This window comes from Pan troglodytes, chromosome 19 (genome assembly GCF_028858775.2).
Source record: "Pan troglodytes isolate AG18354 chromosome 19, NHGRI_mPanTro3-v2.0_pri, whole genome shotgun sequence".
Taxonomy (NCBI): domain Eukaryota; kingdom Metazoa; phylum Chordata; class Mammalia; order Primates; family Hominidae; genus Pan; species Pan troglodytes.
In genome coordinates this window covers 15,253,073-15,271,229 of record NC_072417.2, presented here as the reverse complement: position 1 = coordinate 15,271,229, position 18,157 = coordinate 15,253,073, and the positions used below count along the sequence as shown (strand labels likewise).

At 53.7% G+C, this 18,157-nt stretch overlaps 3 protein-coding genes across 6 annotated transcripts; 1 reads left to right on the top strand and 2 right to left on the bottom strand.

Moving 5' to 3' along the window:
• Nucleotides 1-1,103: 1,103 nt before the first annotated feature.
• Nucleotides 1,104-7,412, bottom strand: ZMYND15 (zinc finger MYND-type containing 15). 2 transcript variants are annotated; one of them, XM_003315318.6, is made up of 14 exons: nt 7,206-7,412; nt 6,119-6,740; nt 5,443-5,677; nt 5,189-5,344; nt 4,774-4,934; nt 3,807-3,959; nt 3,418-3,498; nt 3,158-3,274; nt 2,987-3,075; nt 2,798-2,896; nt 2,489-2,642; nt 2,339-2,397; nt 1,892-2,052; nt 1,104-1,398 (listed from the first exon to the last, which is right to left on the bottom strand). In XM_003315318.6, the coding sequence occupies exons 1-14, from the start codon at nt 7,410-7,412 to the stop codon at nt 1,227-1,229; spliced, it is 2,466 nt and encodes an 821-aa protein (XP_003315366.2). In that variant the 3' UTR covers nt 1,104-1,226. The 2 variants fall into 2 exon arrangements, with proteins under 2 accessions (XP_003315366.2, XP_016786765.1); XM_016931276.3 differs by lacking the exon at nt 5,189-5,344.
• Nucleotides 7,413-7,859: 447 nt separating this feature from the next.
• CXCL16 (C-X-C motif chemokine ligand 16) lies at nt 7,860-13,709 on the top strand. Of its 2 annotated transcripts, none has more exons than XM_511288.7 (6): nt 7,860-7,995; nt 8,336-8,474; nt 8,766-8,848; nt 11,757-12,173; nt 12,613-12,682; nt 12,786-13,709. In XM_511288.7, exons 1-5 carry the CDS (start codon nt 7,860-7,862, stop codon nt 12,657-12,659), a joined length of 822 nt encoding a protein of 273 aa, XP_511288.2. In that variant the 3' UTR covers nt 12,660-12,682; nt 12,786-13,709. The 2 variants fall into 2 exon arrangements, with proteins under 2 accessions (XP_511288.2, XP_009429934.1); XM_009431659.3 differs by having other exon boundaries at nt 7,860-8,046.
• MED11 (mediator complex subunit 11) lies at nt 13,655-15,875 on the bottom strand. Of its 2 annotated transcripts, none has more exons than XM_016931279.3 (3): nt 15,692-15,875; nt 15,360-15,490; nt 13,655-14,311 (listed from the first exon to the last, which is right to left on the bottom strand). In XM_016931279.3, the coding sequence occupies exons 1-3, from the start codon at nt 15,774-15,776 to the stop codon at nt 14,270-14,272; spliced, it is 258 nt and encodes an 85-aa protein (XP_016786768.1). In that variant the 5' UTR covers nt 15,777-15,875; the 3' UTR covers nt 13,655-14,269. The 2 variants fall into 2 exon arrangements, with proteins under 2 accessions (XP_016786768.1, XP_001161315.1); XM_001161315.7 differs by having other exon boundaries at nt 13,655-14,200; nt 15,692-15,852.
• Between the last annotated feature and the right edge of the window lie 2,282 nt (nt 15,876-18,157).

Here is an 18,157-nt window from a genome sequence, read left to right as displayed (position 1 = left end):
AGATGGCTTTAACCAAAACCTTTTCTTTTTTTTTTTTTTGAGACGGAGTTTCTCTCTTGTTGCCCAAGCTAGAGTGCAATGGTGCGATCTCGGCTCACTGCAGCCTCTGCCTCCCGGATTCAAGCGATTCTCCTGCCTCAGTCTCCTGAGTAGCTGGGATTACAGGCATGCACCACCATGCCTAGCTAATTTTATATTTTTAGTGGAGACAGGGTTTCTCCATGTTGGTCAGGCTGGTCTCGAACTCCTGACTTCAGGTGATCCACCTGCCTCGGCCTCCCAAAGTGCTGGGATTATAGGCGTGAGCCACCGTGCCCGGCCCTCAGATGTCTTTTTTTGAGGAGGAATACTCTGGGCTGCAATGTGGCGATGAGATACAGTGGAGTTTGCAGCAGGAATGGACATACCTTGATGGACTTGAGTGATTTCAGAAGAGCTCAGCAGGAGTTGATTATTGAATACGAGGTGGTGAGAAAAGGTGGAGTTGGGTGGCTGGGGCCTTTCACTGAATCCAAACCAAGGATCTGTGTGGTCCCAGGAGGTTGATTGCTTCTCCCGCCCCCAGGAAGAAGCCACTTTCTGCTGCTCGGTCTTTCCTTGCCTTGGGGCTGGTCCCTGAGGGTTACCGGGGCTGGAAAGTGACTAGCCAACACATAATTAGGAGAACCATGGGATTACCAAGCAGGGTCACAATCCCTGACTCTGAGTTAAAGAAATGACAGCCGTCGAGGGGACTAAAAGGGGCTGGGGGAAAGTAAGTCATCCCTAACTCCTTTTCCGATGCGGGCGGATCACCTGAGGTCAGGAGTTCGAGACCAGCCTGGCCAATATGGCGAAACCCTGTCTCTACTAAAAATACAAAAATTAGCCGGGTGTGGTGGTGCATGCATGTAATCCCAGCTCCGGAGGGTGAGGCAGGAGAATCGCTTTAACCCGGGAGGCAGAGGTTGCAGTGAGCCGAGATCGTGTCCCCTGCACTCTAGCCTCGGTGACAAGAGGGAAACTCCGTCTCAAAAAACAAACAAACAAAAAAATCTTTCTCTTCCTTCCCAGTTTAATGGCCCAATTATGAGCGTGTAATCAAAAGATCCATGACTCAGTGGTTTCAAACAAGTAATTTTATTTACCTTTTCGTGTTTTACCAACCTGTCCTCCCCCTAGGCCTTGAGTGTTTTCACGTTTTCCTTTCAGTGTTTGGGAGCGGGGGACTACTAGGGTATCAGCATTCATTTCCGCCGGCGGGCCCCCCGCCCAGGTTTCTTTTCTCCTCGGCGCCTTCGGGTGAGGGCAGGAGGAGCAGAGGGAGTTGGGGACGGGGGTGGGGGGCCGGGCGCCGGGCGGGCCCCGCTCCCTTGCGCAGGCTTGTAAACCAGGTGGAAGATGAAGGCATTGCAGTACCTGCGGGGGCGCGGGGCGCAGTCAGGGACCACGGGGCGGGACTCCCAGGGGTCGGGGCTCCCAGGGGCGCGGTCAGGGACAAGGGGGCGGGACTCCCAGCGAGCTGGGCTCCAGGGGGCGCGGTCAGGGACAAACGGGCGGGGCTCCACCGGGCGGTCAGGGACCAGGGGGCGGGGCTCCCAGGGGCGGGGCTTGCCCCTCTGAGTTCCAGGGCGTGGGGCTAGACTCAGGGTTGGGTCTGTTGGAGGGTCGCGGGGTCTTCTGTGGGTTGGGGAGATTCCGTGAGCTAGATCTAAAGAGGGGTGTGCTGGGGGATGTCGAGAACTCCCATGGGGGCGACGAGTAGTGGGGGCAGAGAAGGCAGGTTGCTGGGCTGGGGGCAGGAGGGCCCCAGGACAGCAGGGACTAGGGTAGAGGTGGGCCTTTGAGGATGTGGAGCCAGAGAGTAAGAGAAGTTAAGGGTCAGGAAGGAAATAGGGTCGCAGACCCTTACCAGGGCATGCAGTTGTCGGCCGCTCTGAGGCGAAAGGGGGAGCGGAAGGGGTTGGGCTGGGGAGGGCTGGTGCCCCCTCCTGTGGCCACCGCCATGGTCTGGCCGTCCATCACACAGCTGTACTCGCTGCTCTCGGTGAAGAAGGCTGGCACTCGGAGGGACTGGGGTGGAGCGAGAGTCGCTCTGAGAGGCCCCTCCCCAAATCCATCCCAGCAGCCAGAATGACAGACCGGGCTGAAAGCCGAGGTCCCCGGACAGACCGGGCGGAGGGGAGCAGGGGGAGGACGGAGACAGACACAGAGAGAGGCAGGGGGACCCGTGGGCACTCCCCAGGTTTGTGGAGCAGGTGATGGTGAAGAGGAGGAGAGCCCAGAGACTTTCAGAAAAGGAGATGGGGAGGGGCCAGGCAGGAGGGGAGAGAAGTTCCCTTTTGCCCCCATTGCCCACCTGTAACCGGGGCAGAGACCTCAGCCACGTATCCTTGAGAGCAAACCCGGAGTTAAATCCTGCAGACAGAGAGGAGGGAGAAGCTGGCTCCCACGGTGGGCTTCTCTCCCACCTTCCCCACATGCCTAACCCTGAGACCCAGGCTTTTACCAATAACCAGGTCAGGCTTGGGCCCCTGGAACAGGTGGTAGGGCCTTGCTGACACCTTGATCTGCAGGTCCCTGCGGCCCCCTTTCTCCTTAGTGCCAGAGCTGGGCCGTGCTGATATGCCGGAACCAGGCCGGACAGACACCTCCAGGCTGTCCTGAGGGGCCAGGAGTGGGGTGGAAAAGCCACTGGAAGTCAGGGAACTGGAGGATGCACCAGGCAAGATGGGGAGTGGGGGGCAGAAGGGCAGGACCCAACCAGGAGGTCACTGGAGGGGTCAGGGCTGAAAAGCAGGGCCCCCTCAGCCCTCACCCTCTGCAGGGTAAAATGCTGCTCGTCGCTTTCGGGGGGCAGCCCATCACCTACAAACTGCAGCTCCAGGGCCACGTGGGGGAGCAGGACCAAAAGCTCCTGAAGGACAGAAAGAAAGAAAGATCTGGGGTCTACCCTGTGCCCACCCCCATACCAAAATGCCCAACCTTCAGGCCTGGGGTGACTTACCCAAAACACCATGACAAGGTCAAACTCCTTCCCGGCCTCCACCACGTGGATCTTCAGTGATTGTTTGTTTTGGATGTTGAGCTCAGGGACTGGGTGAAAAACCAGCGCTTTAAGGATGTGGTCCGCTCTCACTCCCCCATCCTGCTCCACCCCCCACTCCGCTCTCCTTACAGGACTGGGGCACCAGGTGGGTGATGACGTAGTACACGGTCAGCGGGTAGGTGAGAAGCACGGCTGTGGGGGAGTCCAAGCTGAGGCCCCGCCATGTGTAGTAATCGTGCCATGAGCCTGGCAGGAGAGGGTTGCTAGAGGACCTGGCCCTGGGCCCCCACCCCCTCTAGTCTAACAAACCTCTTCTTCACAGCCACCCGGGCTCTGGTTCTCCAGTCCCTGGCCCTACCCCTAGCTTCCACAGGGCCCCTCCAGCTCACCAAAAACACCCTGGGGTGGATGTGGGGGCACAGGAGGCATCAGGGCAGTCCCGTCTCCCTGGAGAAGCTGGTAGGGGTCTCCTGAGAGGATGAAAGAAAGAGGGGCCTGGGGTCAGGGAGACCCCCACCTGACCCATCTCCTTCCTTCCAAAGGGGCTGTATTCCCTGAGACAGCCGCAGTAAGAGGAATGGGGGTTTGCATAGGGATGGGGTTTCTGGGTGGAGTTGGTAGGGGTGATTCCATTGAGGGCTGGGAAAGGCCTGAAATGGCCCTGGTGCTGTTGGTAGGGGTCGGTGTGTATGTGGAGGGATCATCTGGGACCCAGACAACTTCTTCCCAGTCCTTCCCTCTAGGCCAAGGGGCCCATGCCTGGAGAGACCCCACGCACCACCGCGAGGAAGGCTGAGGGACGGCGTGTTGCCTCGGGGGTGTCTGGAGAAGCCCGGGCCTGGAATCAGCATGCTGAGCTGCGTCCAGTAGCCACGCGTGAGGCCCCGAGAGGCCAGGAAGGCCTCTTTGTTGAAGGTTTCACTGGTCACCTCTGGAGAAGGAGAAGGGGAGGAGTTGAGGTGCTGGGCTAGAACCCCAGACATTTTTTTTTTTTTTTTGAGACAGTGTCTTGCTCTATCACCCAAGCTAGAGTGCAGTGGCGTGATCACGGAACACTACAGCCTTGACCTCTTGGGCTCAAACGATTCTCCCACCTCAGTCTCCCGAGAATTGTGACCACAAGCGAGTGCACCATGCCTGACTAATTTTTTCTATTTTTTGTAGAGACAGAGTCTATGTTGCCCAGGCTGATCCCAAATTCCTGGGCTCAAGTTGGCCTCCCAAAGTGCTGGGATTACGGGTGTGAACCATTGCCCGGCCTAGAACCCCAGCCTTGAACTCTCCCTAGCCTCCCGCGAGGACCCTGGTTCTAAGTCTGGTTCCAGTCAGGCCGGGAACTACCATTTCTGAGTGCCTCCAGTGTACCAGGCACCAAGCCAAGATAATCCTTGTAACAATTCCATGGGCCTTCTCCGTATCCCTCATGAGGACACGGAAGCTTCAAGAAGTAAAGTGGTTTGTTTAAGGTCACACTGCAGTTAGTGGTGGAGCTGGGAAGCAAGTAAATGTTTGAATCCCTGTCCCCCAATCCCTGCACTCTCTCAGGGACCCAGACACTCAGGCCTCGGCTTCAGAGACCCTGTCTCCAGCCCCAAACACACAGCCCCTGCCCTTGTTCCAGGGATCTAGGCTCTAGCCCCAGACACTTAGCCTTCAACTGCAGGACCCTGTTCCCAGACATCTAATACCCAGTCTCAAAGACCTGGTCCCAGTTTCCCCCAACCATTCTGACCTCCTTATGGTACCTGCGGTGTAGGTAAAAGGCAGGGTTGCCAGTTCTCCTGCCCGCTCCATGAAGGCTGCAAGCCTTGGGCACCAAAATCGGTGGCTCACATCATCTGGGCACCGCTGCCAGTCAGCCCGGAGACAAGCCTCTCCACAATACAAGACAGCACTACACTGGGGGCTGGGGACACAGCGGGTGGTGGGCACCTACTGTTAACATCTGTAGGTCCTGTCTGCTGTTCAACTGCCCAGCAGCTGCCCATATGTCACTCGGTCTGTTTGTCTTACACCCTCTAACTGCCTGTAACAGTCTGTATTGTTTCCTCTGCATCTTCTCATGTCCCTGCCTCTCCTTCTGTCTGCTAGCCCCCCCCGCCGCCTTCCTTCTATTTGCCTATTGGGGTCTTCCTCTCCCCCAGCTTTGGGGCTGCTCACCAAGGTGTCAGCTTCGCTTCAAAGCTGTGCCTGTGACACACATGGCAGGTTCGAGCACGAAGGGAAGCAAAGGTGAAGCCTGGCCGGGGACCCCATGTCCGCATTGGGGTTTTGGCTAACTTCACACCTAGCCTTGGGACCAAGCTCTCCAGCTCTCTAAATGCGGGGTGGGGGGAGATGGCATCAGGCTGGAGGAGGTGCTTGGGAATCCAGGGCCCCAGTCCTCCCCAGCCTCAGATACCAGATTTCTATACCGATGCAGCCGGGCATCTCCCACAGTAAGCTGTCGGGGCTTTCGGGGATCCCCAGAGCCCATGGGACAGGCCATGCTGTGACAGAGGAGAGCATAGGCCCAAGGAGCCAGGTCCTTGGTCCCTGAGCCCCAGCTTGCGGTTCCCTGGGCTCCATCCACTAGCAGATCAATGCCCAAGATGGTGCCATGCTCATCCGTCACAAGTAAGAGACAGGAAACGTGCAGGGGGGCAGCCTCTGGGGAAAGAGGGAAAAGTTGAGGTGGTAGGGGGCAGCGAGAGACAAATGTGGTCAGGGTCAGGAGTACCAAACTCAAATACCTACGGGGCTAGGCAAGAAACCTCACTGAGTAAAGGGCTCTGGGTAGAGAGGGCACGCTCCTTCTAAAGGGGACAGCTGCTACAGAGGACCAGAATGCGCTGCCATGCAGAAATGCAGGCCCACTGTCAGAGCTTGAGATTTTTCTTGGGAATGTGTAAATCCAGACTTCTGGATACTTTTTTTCTTGCAATGTTTAAACATTAAATTAAAAAAAAAAAACCCACTGTGGGTCAATAAAAACACCTTTTCAGGCCAGATTGGCCTGAAGGCCAGCACTCAGAACTAGTGGCAGGGGAGGGCTTCCGAAGGGAGGATGGCTGGGCAAGGGGTAGGGCAGGGCCAGCCCTGGGTTCTTACCACTCCTCTGTCCCTTCCTCTTCTGGGGTCTTGTTTCGTTCTCCACCCTGTCCTCTCGGCAGCCATCCTTGCCACCTCCTGCCTCCCGGGCAGCCTCCTCTGACTCTCCTGGAGGGTTTGTTTCCTGGGGGGACTCCCTGCTGGTAGGGGCTAGCTCCCGGTCCTCCTCTGGTTCCACCTTCTCTGTGCTGCCTGCACCCCCGTCCTCTCTCTTCTCTTCTTCTTCATCTTCCTCCTCTTCCTCCTCCCCTTCCTCCCCATCCTCTAGGCTGACAAAGCTGATGTAGGGGCTCAGGTCTCGCAGGTGGAGTGGAGGGTTGTCTCCCAGGAGCCAGGCAGTCCCCAGGCCTGGTCCAGGACCTGGTTCTGCCCCTTGCCCCAGGCTGATGCCCACACTATGGTTGGGCAGGATATGGAGCACCCAAAGGGCAGGGTCCTGGGGTAGCCTTCTGATCTGGGCCTCCAGCTGCCGGCAGCGGCCCTCAAGGCTAGTCCCTACAGCTCCACGCTCTGCCACAAACTTTCGGAACCAGCCGAAGAGAAGGGCAGTGAAATCAAGGAACTCATCCCGGTATCCAGACACAAACTCCATGTCTTCAGCGGCACAGGGCCCCGGCCCAGACTGAGCAAAAGAAGGGATATATGGTGAGGGACAGGAAAGCAATGATGGAGTTTGGGGCTGGGTCACAAATTGAGGGAGAGGGTAGGTTTGAGAGTCACTTAGGGTTGGATCCGTGGATATGCTAGGAGCGGAGAAGAGGATTTTTCAGGGCTGAGGATGGGAGTTTAGGGAGGAAAATGGGGGCTGGACTTGAAAGTGGGTGACCAGGGTTGGAGACTACTCAGGGATGAGATGGTATTTGGGGCTTAAAATTAGCGAGTTCACACCCTCAAAAGCAGAGTTTAAATTAAGGCTAGAGAGGAGAGAGGGCTAATCCTATCGGGAACGGTTTGGTGGGGAGGGAAGCATTTTGGATGCGTCTGTGGGGTATGGGAGTGGGAGCGAGGGCGTTCCCTGGGCTCGGATCTGCGTGGCGGGCAGCCCCGGTAGACCTAGCCCCTCCCGGCCGCCCCACTCCTCCGGTACCTGCAGCCGCCACCACTTTTCGAAGGTAAATACCTCGCGGTGGAGGGTGCGCGGATGCGGCTGTGACGTCAGGGCTGCCCGAGCCCTCGCCGGCTCAGCGGGCGGCCACGCCCCCCGGGCTCGGTGCGTCCGCGGGTGGCTGCCCCGCAGGTGCGCGCGGCCGGGGCTGGCGGCGACTCTCTCCACCGGGCCGCCCGGGAGGCTCATGCAGCGCGGCTGGGTCCCGCGGCGCCCGGATCGGGGAAGTGAAAGTGCCTCGGAGGAGGAGGGCCGGTCCGGCAGTGCAGCCGCCTCACAGGTCGGCGGACGGGCCAGGCGGGCGGCCTCCTGAACCGAACCGAATCGGCTCCTCGGGCCGCCGTCCTCCCGCCCCTCCTCGCCCGCCGCCGGAGTTTTCTTTCGGTTTCTTCCAGGATTCCTGGCCTTCCCTCGACGGAGCCGGGCCCAGTGCGGGGGCGCAGGGCGCGGGAGCTCCACCTCCTCGGCTTTCCCTGCGTCCAGAGGCTGGCATGGCGCGGGCCGAGTACTGAGCGCACGGTCGGGGCACAGCAGGGCCGGGGGGTGCAGCTGGCTCGCGCCTCCTCTCCGGCCGCCGTCTCCTCCGGTCCCTGGCGAAAGCCATTGAGACACCAGCTGGACGTCACGCGCCGGAGCATGTCTGGGAGTCAGAGCGAGGTGGCTCCATCCCCGCAGAGTCCGCGGAGCCCCGAGATGAGACGGGACTTGCGGCCCGGGTCCCGCGTGCTCCTGCTCCTGCTTCTGCTCCTGCTGGTGTACCTGACTCAGCCAGGTTATTCGGGGGCGGGGCAGGGGACCCAGATTCCCCTGTCATGGGAAGGGGGTGAGTTGGGGAGGGGACACGAGGCCCACGGAGTTGAGTGGATGAAGGCAGCGGGGACAAGAGGAAAGCCAGCCAGCCGCCTAGGGTTGGGGACACAGGCCCGGGGACGCCTGGCTCCGGGCGGGATTATGGATGTTGTCGGGGGCGTGATGATGTGTGGGTTGAGCCTGGCGCTCTGACCCTGGGTCCACCGAGAGGCTGTCATGGGGCTGTGGATTGGATGCCAGGGAACAGCGGAGTGGGGACCCTGGGCCTGGGAATGGGTGCCGACCACCTTCGTCCCGCGCAGGCAATGGCAACGAGGGCAGCGTCACTGGAAGTTGTTATTGTGGTAAAAGAATTTCTTCCGACTCCCCGCCATCGGTTCAGTTCATGAATCATCTCCGGAAACACCTGAGAGCTTACCATCGGTGTCTATACTACACGAGGTAATTTCACCTGCCTCTGCGAGGGCAGCGCCTGGGCGGCCCCTCCTTGCAGGTGCCTCCAGGACCCCCTCTGGTCCAACCTGAACTCCTTCCCGGCTCACCGAGCCCCATCTCCGGGTTCCGTTTGCTCTCATTCCCCGAAACTTCATGACTCCGTCTCACCCACTGGGGAGTTTCCCAGTCCCAGGAGAAAGGGCTCTTTCTTGGTGGCAACTTCACGCCTCTGGAATGAGGAAGGAGCCGGGGAAGGAAAGAAGGTGCCGCAGCTAAGCCCAGGTCTCTCCTCCGCAGGTTCCAGTTCCTTTCCTGGAGCGTGTGTGGGGGCAACAAGGACCCATGGGTTCGGGAATTGATGAGCTGTCTTGATCTCAAAGGTGAGACTTTTCCACTGCTCTTCAGGCTCTGCCTCCAGGGCTTAGCGGCTTCCACCTGACAGTTTTCTTTACCTGAGCCTTTTCCCCTGGGGCCGCACATTCCTAGAACCTTCTTCTGATCCTGTCCAAAGTACTTAGACTCCAGTCCCTGTTTGCCAAACGGGGTGATCATTCACCATCACCTTCATGAGTTTTGCCAATTCATTCTACCACGTGTGCTATTGCCTACTTATTAATATTTTTCTTGAAATCAAAGTACTATTTTATTTTTTTTTTTGAGATGGAGTCTCACTCTGTCACCCAGGCTGGAGTGCAGTGGCACCATCTTGGCTCACTGCAACCTCTGCCTCCCAGGTTCAAGAGATTCTCCTGCCTCAGCCTCCTGAGTAGCTGGGATTACAGGCGCGCACCACCAAGCCTGGCTAATTTTTGTATTTTTAGTAGAGACGGGGTTTCACCATGTTGGCCAGGCTGGTCTCGAACTCCTGGCCTTGTGATCCGCCCGCCTCGGCCTCCAAAAGTGCTAGGATTACAGGCGTGAGCCACCACACCTGGCCTATTTTTCTTTTCCAATATTTTATTATGAAAATTTACACATATACAAAAGTTGAAAGAATGGCACACTGAATATCCAATGCCTCCACCTAGATTCTACAATTTTATTTATATATGTATATTTTACATATTTACATAAACATATATTTTACACTATCAATTTTACAGCAATTACACGATATTTGCTTTATTAAGTATCCATCTATTCATTCTTCTATCCATCATCCATCACCTCATTTCTTGATGCATTTCTTTTTTTTTTTTTTTTTTTTTAATGGAGTCTTGCTCTGTCGCTCAGGCTGGAGTGCAATGGTGCCCTCAGCTCACTGCAGCCTCCGCCTCCCAGGTTCAAGCAATTCTCCTGCCTCAGCCTTCCGAGTAGCTGGGATTGCAGGTGCCCGCCACCATGCCCAGCTAATTTTTGTATTTTTTTAGTAGAGATGGGGTTTCACCGTGTTGGTCAGGCTGGTCTCAAACTCCTGACCTCAGGTGATCCACCCGCCTCAGCCTCCCAAAGTGCTGGGATTACAGGCGTGAACCGCCGTGCCCGGCCTCTTGATGCATTTCAAGGCAGGTTGCCGACATCATTGCACTTCATCCCAAGACATTTCAGCATGTATATTAAGTAGAGTTCAATATTTTAACGTTTTTTTTTCTTTTGAGTTCAAATTTACATACAATGAAATGAATTACTTTTAAGTGTGCACAAACTAGTTTTGAAAACTTAAGTAGAGGCCAGGACGGTGGCTCACTCCTGTAATCCTAGCTCTTTGGGAGGTTGAGGCCGGTGGGTCACCTGAGGTCAGGAGTTTGAGACCAGCCTGACCAACATGGTGAAACCCCATCTCTACTAAAAATACAAAATTAGCCAGGCATGGTGGCATGTGCCTGTAATTCCAGCTACTCAGGAGGTTGAGGCAGGAGAATCACTTGAGCCTGGAGGCGGAGGTTGCAGTGAGCCGAGATCAGGCCATTGCACTCCAGCCTGGGCAACAAAAAAAAAGAAAGAAAACTTAAATAGTAAATTATCCTAAGCAATAATATCTGTGAAGTCACAAGTTTGATGCATTGGTTGTATTTTTCTCTTAAAATAAATATACAACCATTAAAATACAAAAGGTTCTTCCATGTCCTAGCTAAAGTTTTGTAGGATCTGTGTCATCCATACTGCCTTTAAGTCTGCCTAGACCTGTATGATTTCCTTTCATCCTCCCAGGAACCCTGGCCCTTGGTACTACAATTATCCTCATTTTACAGCTGGAAGATATCACTTCCGGAGAGGTTAGGGACAAGGGGCGAGGTTACACAGCTACTTGAGGTTACACAGCTACTTTACAGCAGAGCTTGGAATCCAACCCTGGTCTTCTGATTTCCCAGTTCATGACACCCACTTGTCTCGTGGTTTGCTCACTTCCTTGTCCCCTACCTTTTCCGTCTGTCATCTGCCTTCCTCTTCTGGCCTTCAGCGTGATAACCTCCCTGACTCACTCTTCCCTCTGTTGGAGCTCAGAACATGACACTCCAAAACGTGGCACCTTGGTAATTAAGAAAACAGCAGAAGTAAGTAGCTCACTCTGCTCTTTCTGTTTTTCTGTGAGAGCTGGCCATAAAGGAATTCTCTAACTTCACGTGGAAGTAGGTCATAGGCCCTCATTTCAGAGGGGTCCTGCCCTATACTTGGAGGCCAAGAAGAATCTGGACAGGCCTTGCTGCTCCCCCACCCCCCATTTATTGCCATTAGATGATACCCTTTTTGTCCAATCATACTTCTTTTTTTTTTTTTTTTTTTTGAGATGGAGTTTCGCTCTTGTTGCCCAGGCTGGAGTGCAATTGTGCAATCTTGGCTCACTGCAACCTCCACCTCCTGGGTTCAAGCGATTCTGCCTCAGCCTCCCATGTAGCTGGGATTACAGGCGCATGACACCATGCCTGGCTAATTTTGTATTTTTAGTAGAGACTGGGTTTCTCCATGTTGGTCAGACTGGTCTCGAACTCCCGACCTCAGGTGATCCACCCATCTCAGCCTCCCAAAGTGCTGGGATTACAGGCGTGAACCACCGCGCCTGGCCAATCCAATCATACGTCTATACAACTGTCCATTCTTCACAGCAAGCCTAAGCATAAAAATGCACTTTTCCTCAGGTCTTTGTTTCTGAAGGTTCCTATGTCATGTAAAACTGTGATTAAATAAATGTTAGGCTTTTCTCTTGTTAATGTTTTTTATTTATAGGGGTATCAGCCTTGACCCTTGTGATGGGTGAGGAAAAGATATTACTTTTTCTCCCCTATACCTCTATCTGCTTTTTCACCTTGTCTCCTGATAGTCCTGATTCCTCATTTCTTTCCTTTCCAGAATGTGGACATGCTTACTCGGGGATTGTGGCCCACCAGAAGCATTTACTTCCTACCAGCCCCCCAATTTCTCAGGCCTCAGAGGGGGCATCTTCAGATATCCACACCCCTGCCCAGATGCTCCTGTCCACCTTGCAGTCCACTCAGCGCCCCACCCTCCCAGTAGGATCACTGTCCTTGGACAAAGAGCTCACTCGTCCCAATGAAACCACCATTCACACTGCGGGCCACAGTCTGGCAGTTGGGCCTGAGGCTGGGGAGAACCAGAAGCAGCTGGAAAAAAATGCTGGTCCCACAGCCAGGACATCAGCCACAGTGCCGGTCCTGTGCCTCCTGGCCATCATCTTCATCCTCACCGCAGCCCTTTCCTATGTGCTGTGCAAGAGGAGGAGGGGGCAGTCACCGCAGTCCTCTCCAGGTAAACTGGACCTTTGAACCCTCCCCCCAGGGACCCAGAGCCTTCCTGACAGGCATCCTGACCCAGTGGCTCTCAGGTGGCTGGAAACCTGGCCTTGGCACAGAAGTATCAAGGTTGTCTGCACAAGGTTGACTCTGGGCCCTCCGAGGACAGTCAGCCGGGGACTGTAGACAGTGGAGAGGGAAGGAAGCCACCACGGGCACAAGGACTAGTGCTTGGAGCAACATCATGGAGAAGATGGCTAGAGCAAGCTAGTGGGAGATGAAGCTGTGGAGGGAGGTGAGGGCCAGTCATTCAATTCACAGATTTTCACTGAGCACCTACTGTGGGCCAGGTTATAGTGTTGATGTCTTGATCTGATTCCCTAGTTCAAGCTATCATCCCCCAAACATTCTCCTTGATCTCAGAGCTCATCTGTCAATTTCTTTATCCTTTCCAGGTTTGCCGGTTCATTATATACCTGTGGCACCTGACTCTAATACCTGAGCCAAGAATGGAAGCTTGTGAGGGTAAACTGTGGCTTATTCTTACAAAAAGTGTAATAAAGAAGACTGACCCCTGACAACATGGTAGGCACTGTATACATACTTGTTTTTGTTTTTTGTTTTTTAGAGACGGACTCTATGTTGCCCAGGCTGTTATAGAACTCCTGAGTCAAGTGATCCTCCCACCTTGGCCTCTGAAGGTGTGAGGATTATAGGCATCACCTACCACATCCAGCCTACACGTATTTGTTAATATCTAACATAGGACTAACCAGCCACTGCCCTCTCTTAGGCCCCTCATTTAAAAACGGTTATCCTATAAAATCTGCTTTTCACACTGGGTGATAATAACTTGGACAAATTCTATGTGTATTTTGTTTTGTTTTGCTTTGCTTTGTTTTGAGACGGAGTCTCGCTCTGTCACCCAGGCTGGAGTGCAGTGGCATGATCTCGGCTCACTGCAACCCCCATCTCCCAGGTTCAAGCGATTCTCCTGCCTCCTCCTGAGTAGCTGGGATTACAGGTGCTCACCACCACACTCGGCTAATTTTTTGTATTTTTAGTAGAGATGGGGTTTCACCATGTTGACCAGGCTGGTCTCGAACTCCTGACCTGGTGATCTGCCCACCCAGGCCTCCCAAAGTGCTGGGATTAAAGGTGTGAGCCACCATGCCTGGCCCTATGTGTGTTTTTTAACTACTAAAAATTATTTTTGTAATGATTGAGTCTTCTTTATGGAAACAACTGGCCTCAGCCCTTGCGCCCTTACTGTGATTCCTGGCTTCATTTTTTGCTGATGGTTCCCCCTCGTCCCAAATCTCTCTCCCAGTACACCAGTTGTTCCTCCCCCACCTCAGCCCTCTCCTGCATCCTCCTGTACCCGCAACGAAGGCCTGGGCTTTCCCACCCTCCCTCCTTAGCAGGCGCTGTGCTGGGACACCATACGGGTTGGTTTCACTTCCTCAGTCCCTTGCCTACCCCAGTGAGAGTCTGATCTTGTTTTTATTGTTATTGCTTTTATTATTATTAAAACTCTAGTTCTTGTTTTGTCTCTCCGAATGAAGAAGTATGTATCTTCGTTAGGCCAAGTCTGCGGGAAGCCTGGGGCAGCAGCATGAAGTGTTTGAGGAAGTGGGTTGGGTATGTCAGTTTCCATCTCCTCTCTGAGCCTGTCAGGGTGTTTCTGGAGTGCAGAGGAGGAGCACCCTGCTGGAGAGGCCAGGGCATAGCTGTGGGCAGGCTCGGGCTTCAGTTTTTCCATGCCTACCATTTGCCCCTTTGTCCTAGGGTACTTTGACCAGCAGGGTATGTTGGTGCTCATACTCCCCACCCTACATGTTCCCAGGTTCTGTCCCATGGCACAGGTGATGGTCTCCCTCTCAGCTCTGGGTCCATCTCCCTGGCCTAGTTCTCCAGCATCTGCTCACAGGTTCGAGCCACATCACTGAGCTTGAGGCGGGCATAGTCCACTCGCTTCAGAGCCATCTGACAGTCCTTCCTCGAAGAGTAGCTGGAGCCCTCATGGGGCTGCCCTGTGGCCACCTACAAGACAGACTATCAATGGAGCACCATCTCCTTTACCCTAACTCCAACCAGGCATCAGGTCTTGTCTCATTTCTTTCCCGAGTTTGAATTTGTTAGGCCACCTGGTAGCTGGGTAAATAAATCATTTAACTTATGTTAATCTTGCCTGTAAAATGGGGGTGACAATAACTACTTCCTAGAGTTGTTGAGGATTAGATAAAGTAATGCAGAGTATCTGGCACACCATAAAAATTAGTAATGGTAGTGGTCCCTGCGACGATTTCAGAACCTTCTCAATCCTGTCCCTCTTCTCAGGATATAAGGATTTGGGACCTCGTGGCCTGGAGGTCAGGCCAAGTTTCCAGTGACAAAGTTCTGTAGTTCTAGCATTAGTTACACATCTTCTGCTAGGCACATGTGATGTTACCCAGTGAGGTATGCAGGGCCACCTTTAATTCTTTCATTTTATTATTTATTATTTTTTGAGACAGAGTTTTTGCTCTGTTACCCAGGCTGGAGTGCAATGGCATGATCTCGGCTAAGTACAACAACCTCCGCCTCCTGGGTTCAAGCGATTCTCCTGCCTCAGCCTTCCAAGTAGCTGGGATTACCGGTACTCACCACCAAGCCCGGCTTTTTTTTTTTTTTTTTTTTTTTTTTTTGGAGACAGTCTTGCTTTGTCACCCAGGCTGGAGTGCAGTGCTGCAATCTTGGCTCACTGCAACCTCCACCTCCTGGGTTCAAGCGACTCTCCTGCCTCACCCTTCCAAGTAGCTGGGATTACAGGTGCCCGCTACCAGCCCAGCTAATTTTTGTATTTTTAGTAGAGATGGAGTTTCACCATGTTGGCCAGGCTGGTCTCGAACTCCTGACCTCAGATGATCCACCCGCCTCAGCCTCCCAAAGTGCTGGGATTACAGGAGTGAGCCACCGCGCCTGGCCTAATTTTTATATTTTTAGTAGAGACGAGGTTTCACCGTGTTGGCCAGGCTGGTCTCGAACTCTGTCAAGCCACTGCGCCCGGCCCATTCTTTCCTTTTAGAGGAAGAAACCCGCTCTGGATGGCCGGCTGGGGAGGTCTGGTCCTGCCCAGTTAATGCTCCACCCGGGATCACCCAAGCCTGAGGCTTTGACCCAGAGCTGGGGTTCGCTCGCAGAACCCCCCAGACACACCGACCTGGGTGAGGTAGCGGATCTGAGCTGACAGCTCCGCCTCCACGTGTTGCACTGAAGCGGTGAAGGCCGCCGCCTGCCGGTCTAGGAGCCGCTCGTTAGTTTTTTCCTTGGACAATTCTAGGATCACAGTACCTGCCAGGGCGGAGAGAGGGCGGGGACACACGGAGACTGCCAGTGTAGCCTCGCCCTAGGCCAGCCCCTCTCAGTCCCGCCCTTTCGCTGCGCACGGAGGTAGGATTCCCTTCCCAACCCTGCTCCAAGTCCCAGGTCAGCCTGCCGGTGCAGCCCGGTCACGCTTTCGCTCCCCGCTGTCCGGGTTGTCGCATCCCGAACCTGCATTCTGAAGGATGGCGCCGATTTCCCGTTCAATGTCTTCCAGAGCGCGTAGTCTCTCGTTCGCCAGGCTGTAGGTAGCCATTATCACTTTGGGATTTCTCACCAAGAGTGTCTCCTCAGAAACGCGACGCTTGTTCCGGAAGTGGCTCTCGGTGTGCGCCTGCGCAGAGAGCACCGCGTAGCGAGCACTACGATTCCCAGGATGCTCAGCGCAGCCTCGCCTCCTCGTTCCGCTTGATGAACTACAACTCCCAGGGCCTGCTGCGCCTCAGCCACAGGACCACCCGTAGTCAGAGGCGACAGTGGAATATCCCCTAGCCCGAGGCCATTCAGGCCTGTCCATCTTCTTGACACTGTCTGTGGCCTCTAGTTTATTCTACACAAGTTTATTTATTTATGAGACAGTCTTACTCTGTCGTCCAGGTTGGAGTGCAGTCGCAAGATCTCCCTCCCTGCAACCTCCACCTCCCAGGTTCAAGCGATTCTCCTGCTTCAGCTTCCCGGGTGCCTGAGATTATAGGCGCCCGCCACCACGCCCGGCTAATTTTTGTATTTTTAGTAGAGACAGGGTTTCACCATGTTGGCCAGGCTGGTCTCGAACTCGACCTCAAGCGATCCACCCGCTTCGGCCTCCCAAAGTGCTGGGATTACAGGCGTGAGCTGAATCTTAAAGGTGAACTACGTGGATGAGAGCTTGTAGTGGAAAAGGGGGACGGCATAGGCAAGAGCATGGTGCTGTGACGGGAACAGCGCATGTGGAGTCCAGCAAGGGATTCTGCCTGCCTGGAGTGAACGGAGTGTGGTGGGGGTTAGGTATGACAATGGTGAGGCTGGAGAGAGGAGCGGAATCAGGAAAAGGCTTGCAAGCTATGTACTTTGGACTTGAGTCTGAAGACATTTGAGCCTTTAAAGGGTTTTTAAGAAGTGTGTTATGACCAGAATTACCTTTTTTGGAAAGATCGCTTGTAACAGTTTATAGTGGATTATCAAGAATGAAACTAGTTTGCCCAAGGTTAGCAAATGAAGGTTAGACTCAGTTAAACTGAATGGTCTAGCCTGGGGAACATAGTGAGATACTGTCTTTATAAAAAAATTTGGGGGCTGGGCATGGTGGCTCACTCCTGTAATTTCAGCTCTTTGGGATGCTGAGGTGGGAGGATCACTTGAACTAAGGACTTCGAGACCAGCCTGGGCAATATAGTGAGACCCCGTCTCCTATATTTAAAAAATAAAGGCTGGGTGTGGTGGCTCACACCTGTAATCCCAGCACTTTGGGAGGCCGAGGCGGGTGGATCACCTGAGGTCAGGAGTTCGAGACCAGCCTGACCAACATGGAGAAACCCCGTCTCTACTAAAAATACAGAATTAGCTGGGCATGGTGGCGCATGCCTGTAATCCCAGCTACCCAGGAGGCTAAGGCAGGAGAATCACTTGAACCTGGGAGGCGGAGATTGCGGTGAGCTGAGATTGCGCTGTTGCACTCCAGCTGGGGCTACAAGAGTGAAACTCCGTCTCTAATAAATAAATAAATTCAAATAATTTTTTAAAAAGTATAAATTAAAAATTAAAAAAAATAGCCAGTCTTGGTGGCTGATGCCTGTATTCCCAGCTTCTTGGGAGGCTGAGATAGGAGGATTTCTTGAGCCTGAGAGGTCGAGGCTGCAGTGAGCCATGGATTGTGCCACTGCACTCCAGCCTGGGTAACAGAACGCGACCCTGTCTCAAAAAACAAAAAACTTGATGGGTCTGGCATTTGACTTAATCCTTCCCTAAATGCTAATAAAATAACAGAAAGTTGCTTTTTAAAAAAAATTTTATTTTTTGAGACAAGGTCTCACTCTGCTGCCCAGGCTGGAATGCAGTGGCTCAGTCATGGCTCACTGCAGCCTTAAACTCCCATGCTCAAGTGATCCTCTCACTTCAGCCTTCTGAAGAGTTAGGACCATAGATGTGTGCTACCATATCTGGCTAATTTTTAATTTTTTTTGTAGAGACAGGGTCTCATTGTGTTGCCTATGCTGGTCTTGAACTCCTGGACTCAAAGGATCCTCCTGCCTTGGCCTCCCAAAGTGCCAGGATTTCAGGTGTGAGCGTGCTGTGCCTGGCCTAAAGTTGTTTTAAAAAGGAGTCAAAGGGAGAGGAGTTAATAGCAAAACTTGAGACAGATGCTGGAAAACAGACTCATTTTGCAGTGAGGTGGTAACTAAGCCAGCAGCAAAGAAAGCTTACAAGCAACCTGATTTACCATGAAATTAGTAGCATCACTTACAGCTGGGGTGAAAGTGGTACTAAAATTAGGAGGATTATTTGAAGTTAGACCTCCAGATCTCTTTATTGACTCTATATATCTTGGCAACCGATCTCCCCCAACCCATCAGAATACTGGAGTTTGTTGGAAATGGAAAACGGGTTTTTTAGCTTAGAGAGCACCTGAGTACAGTTGAGGGCAAGGGTACTGCATTG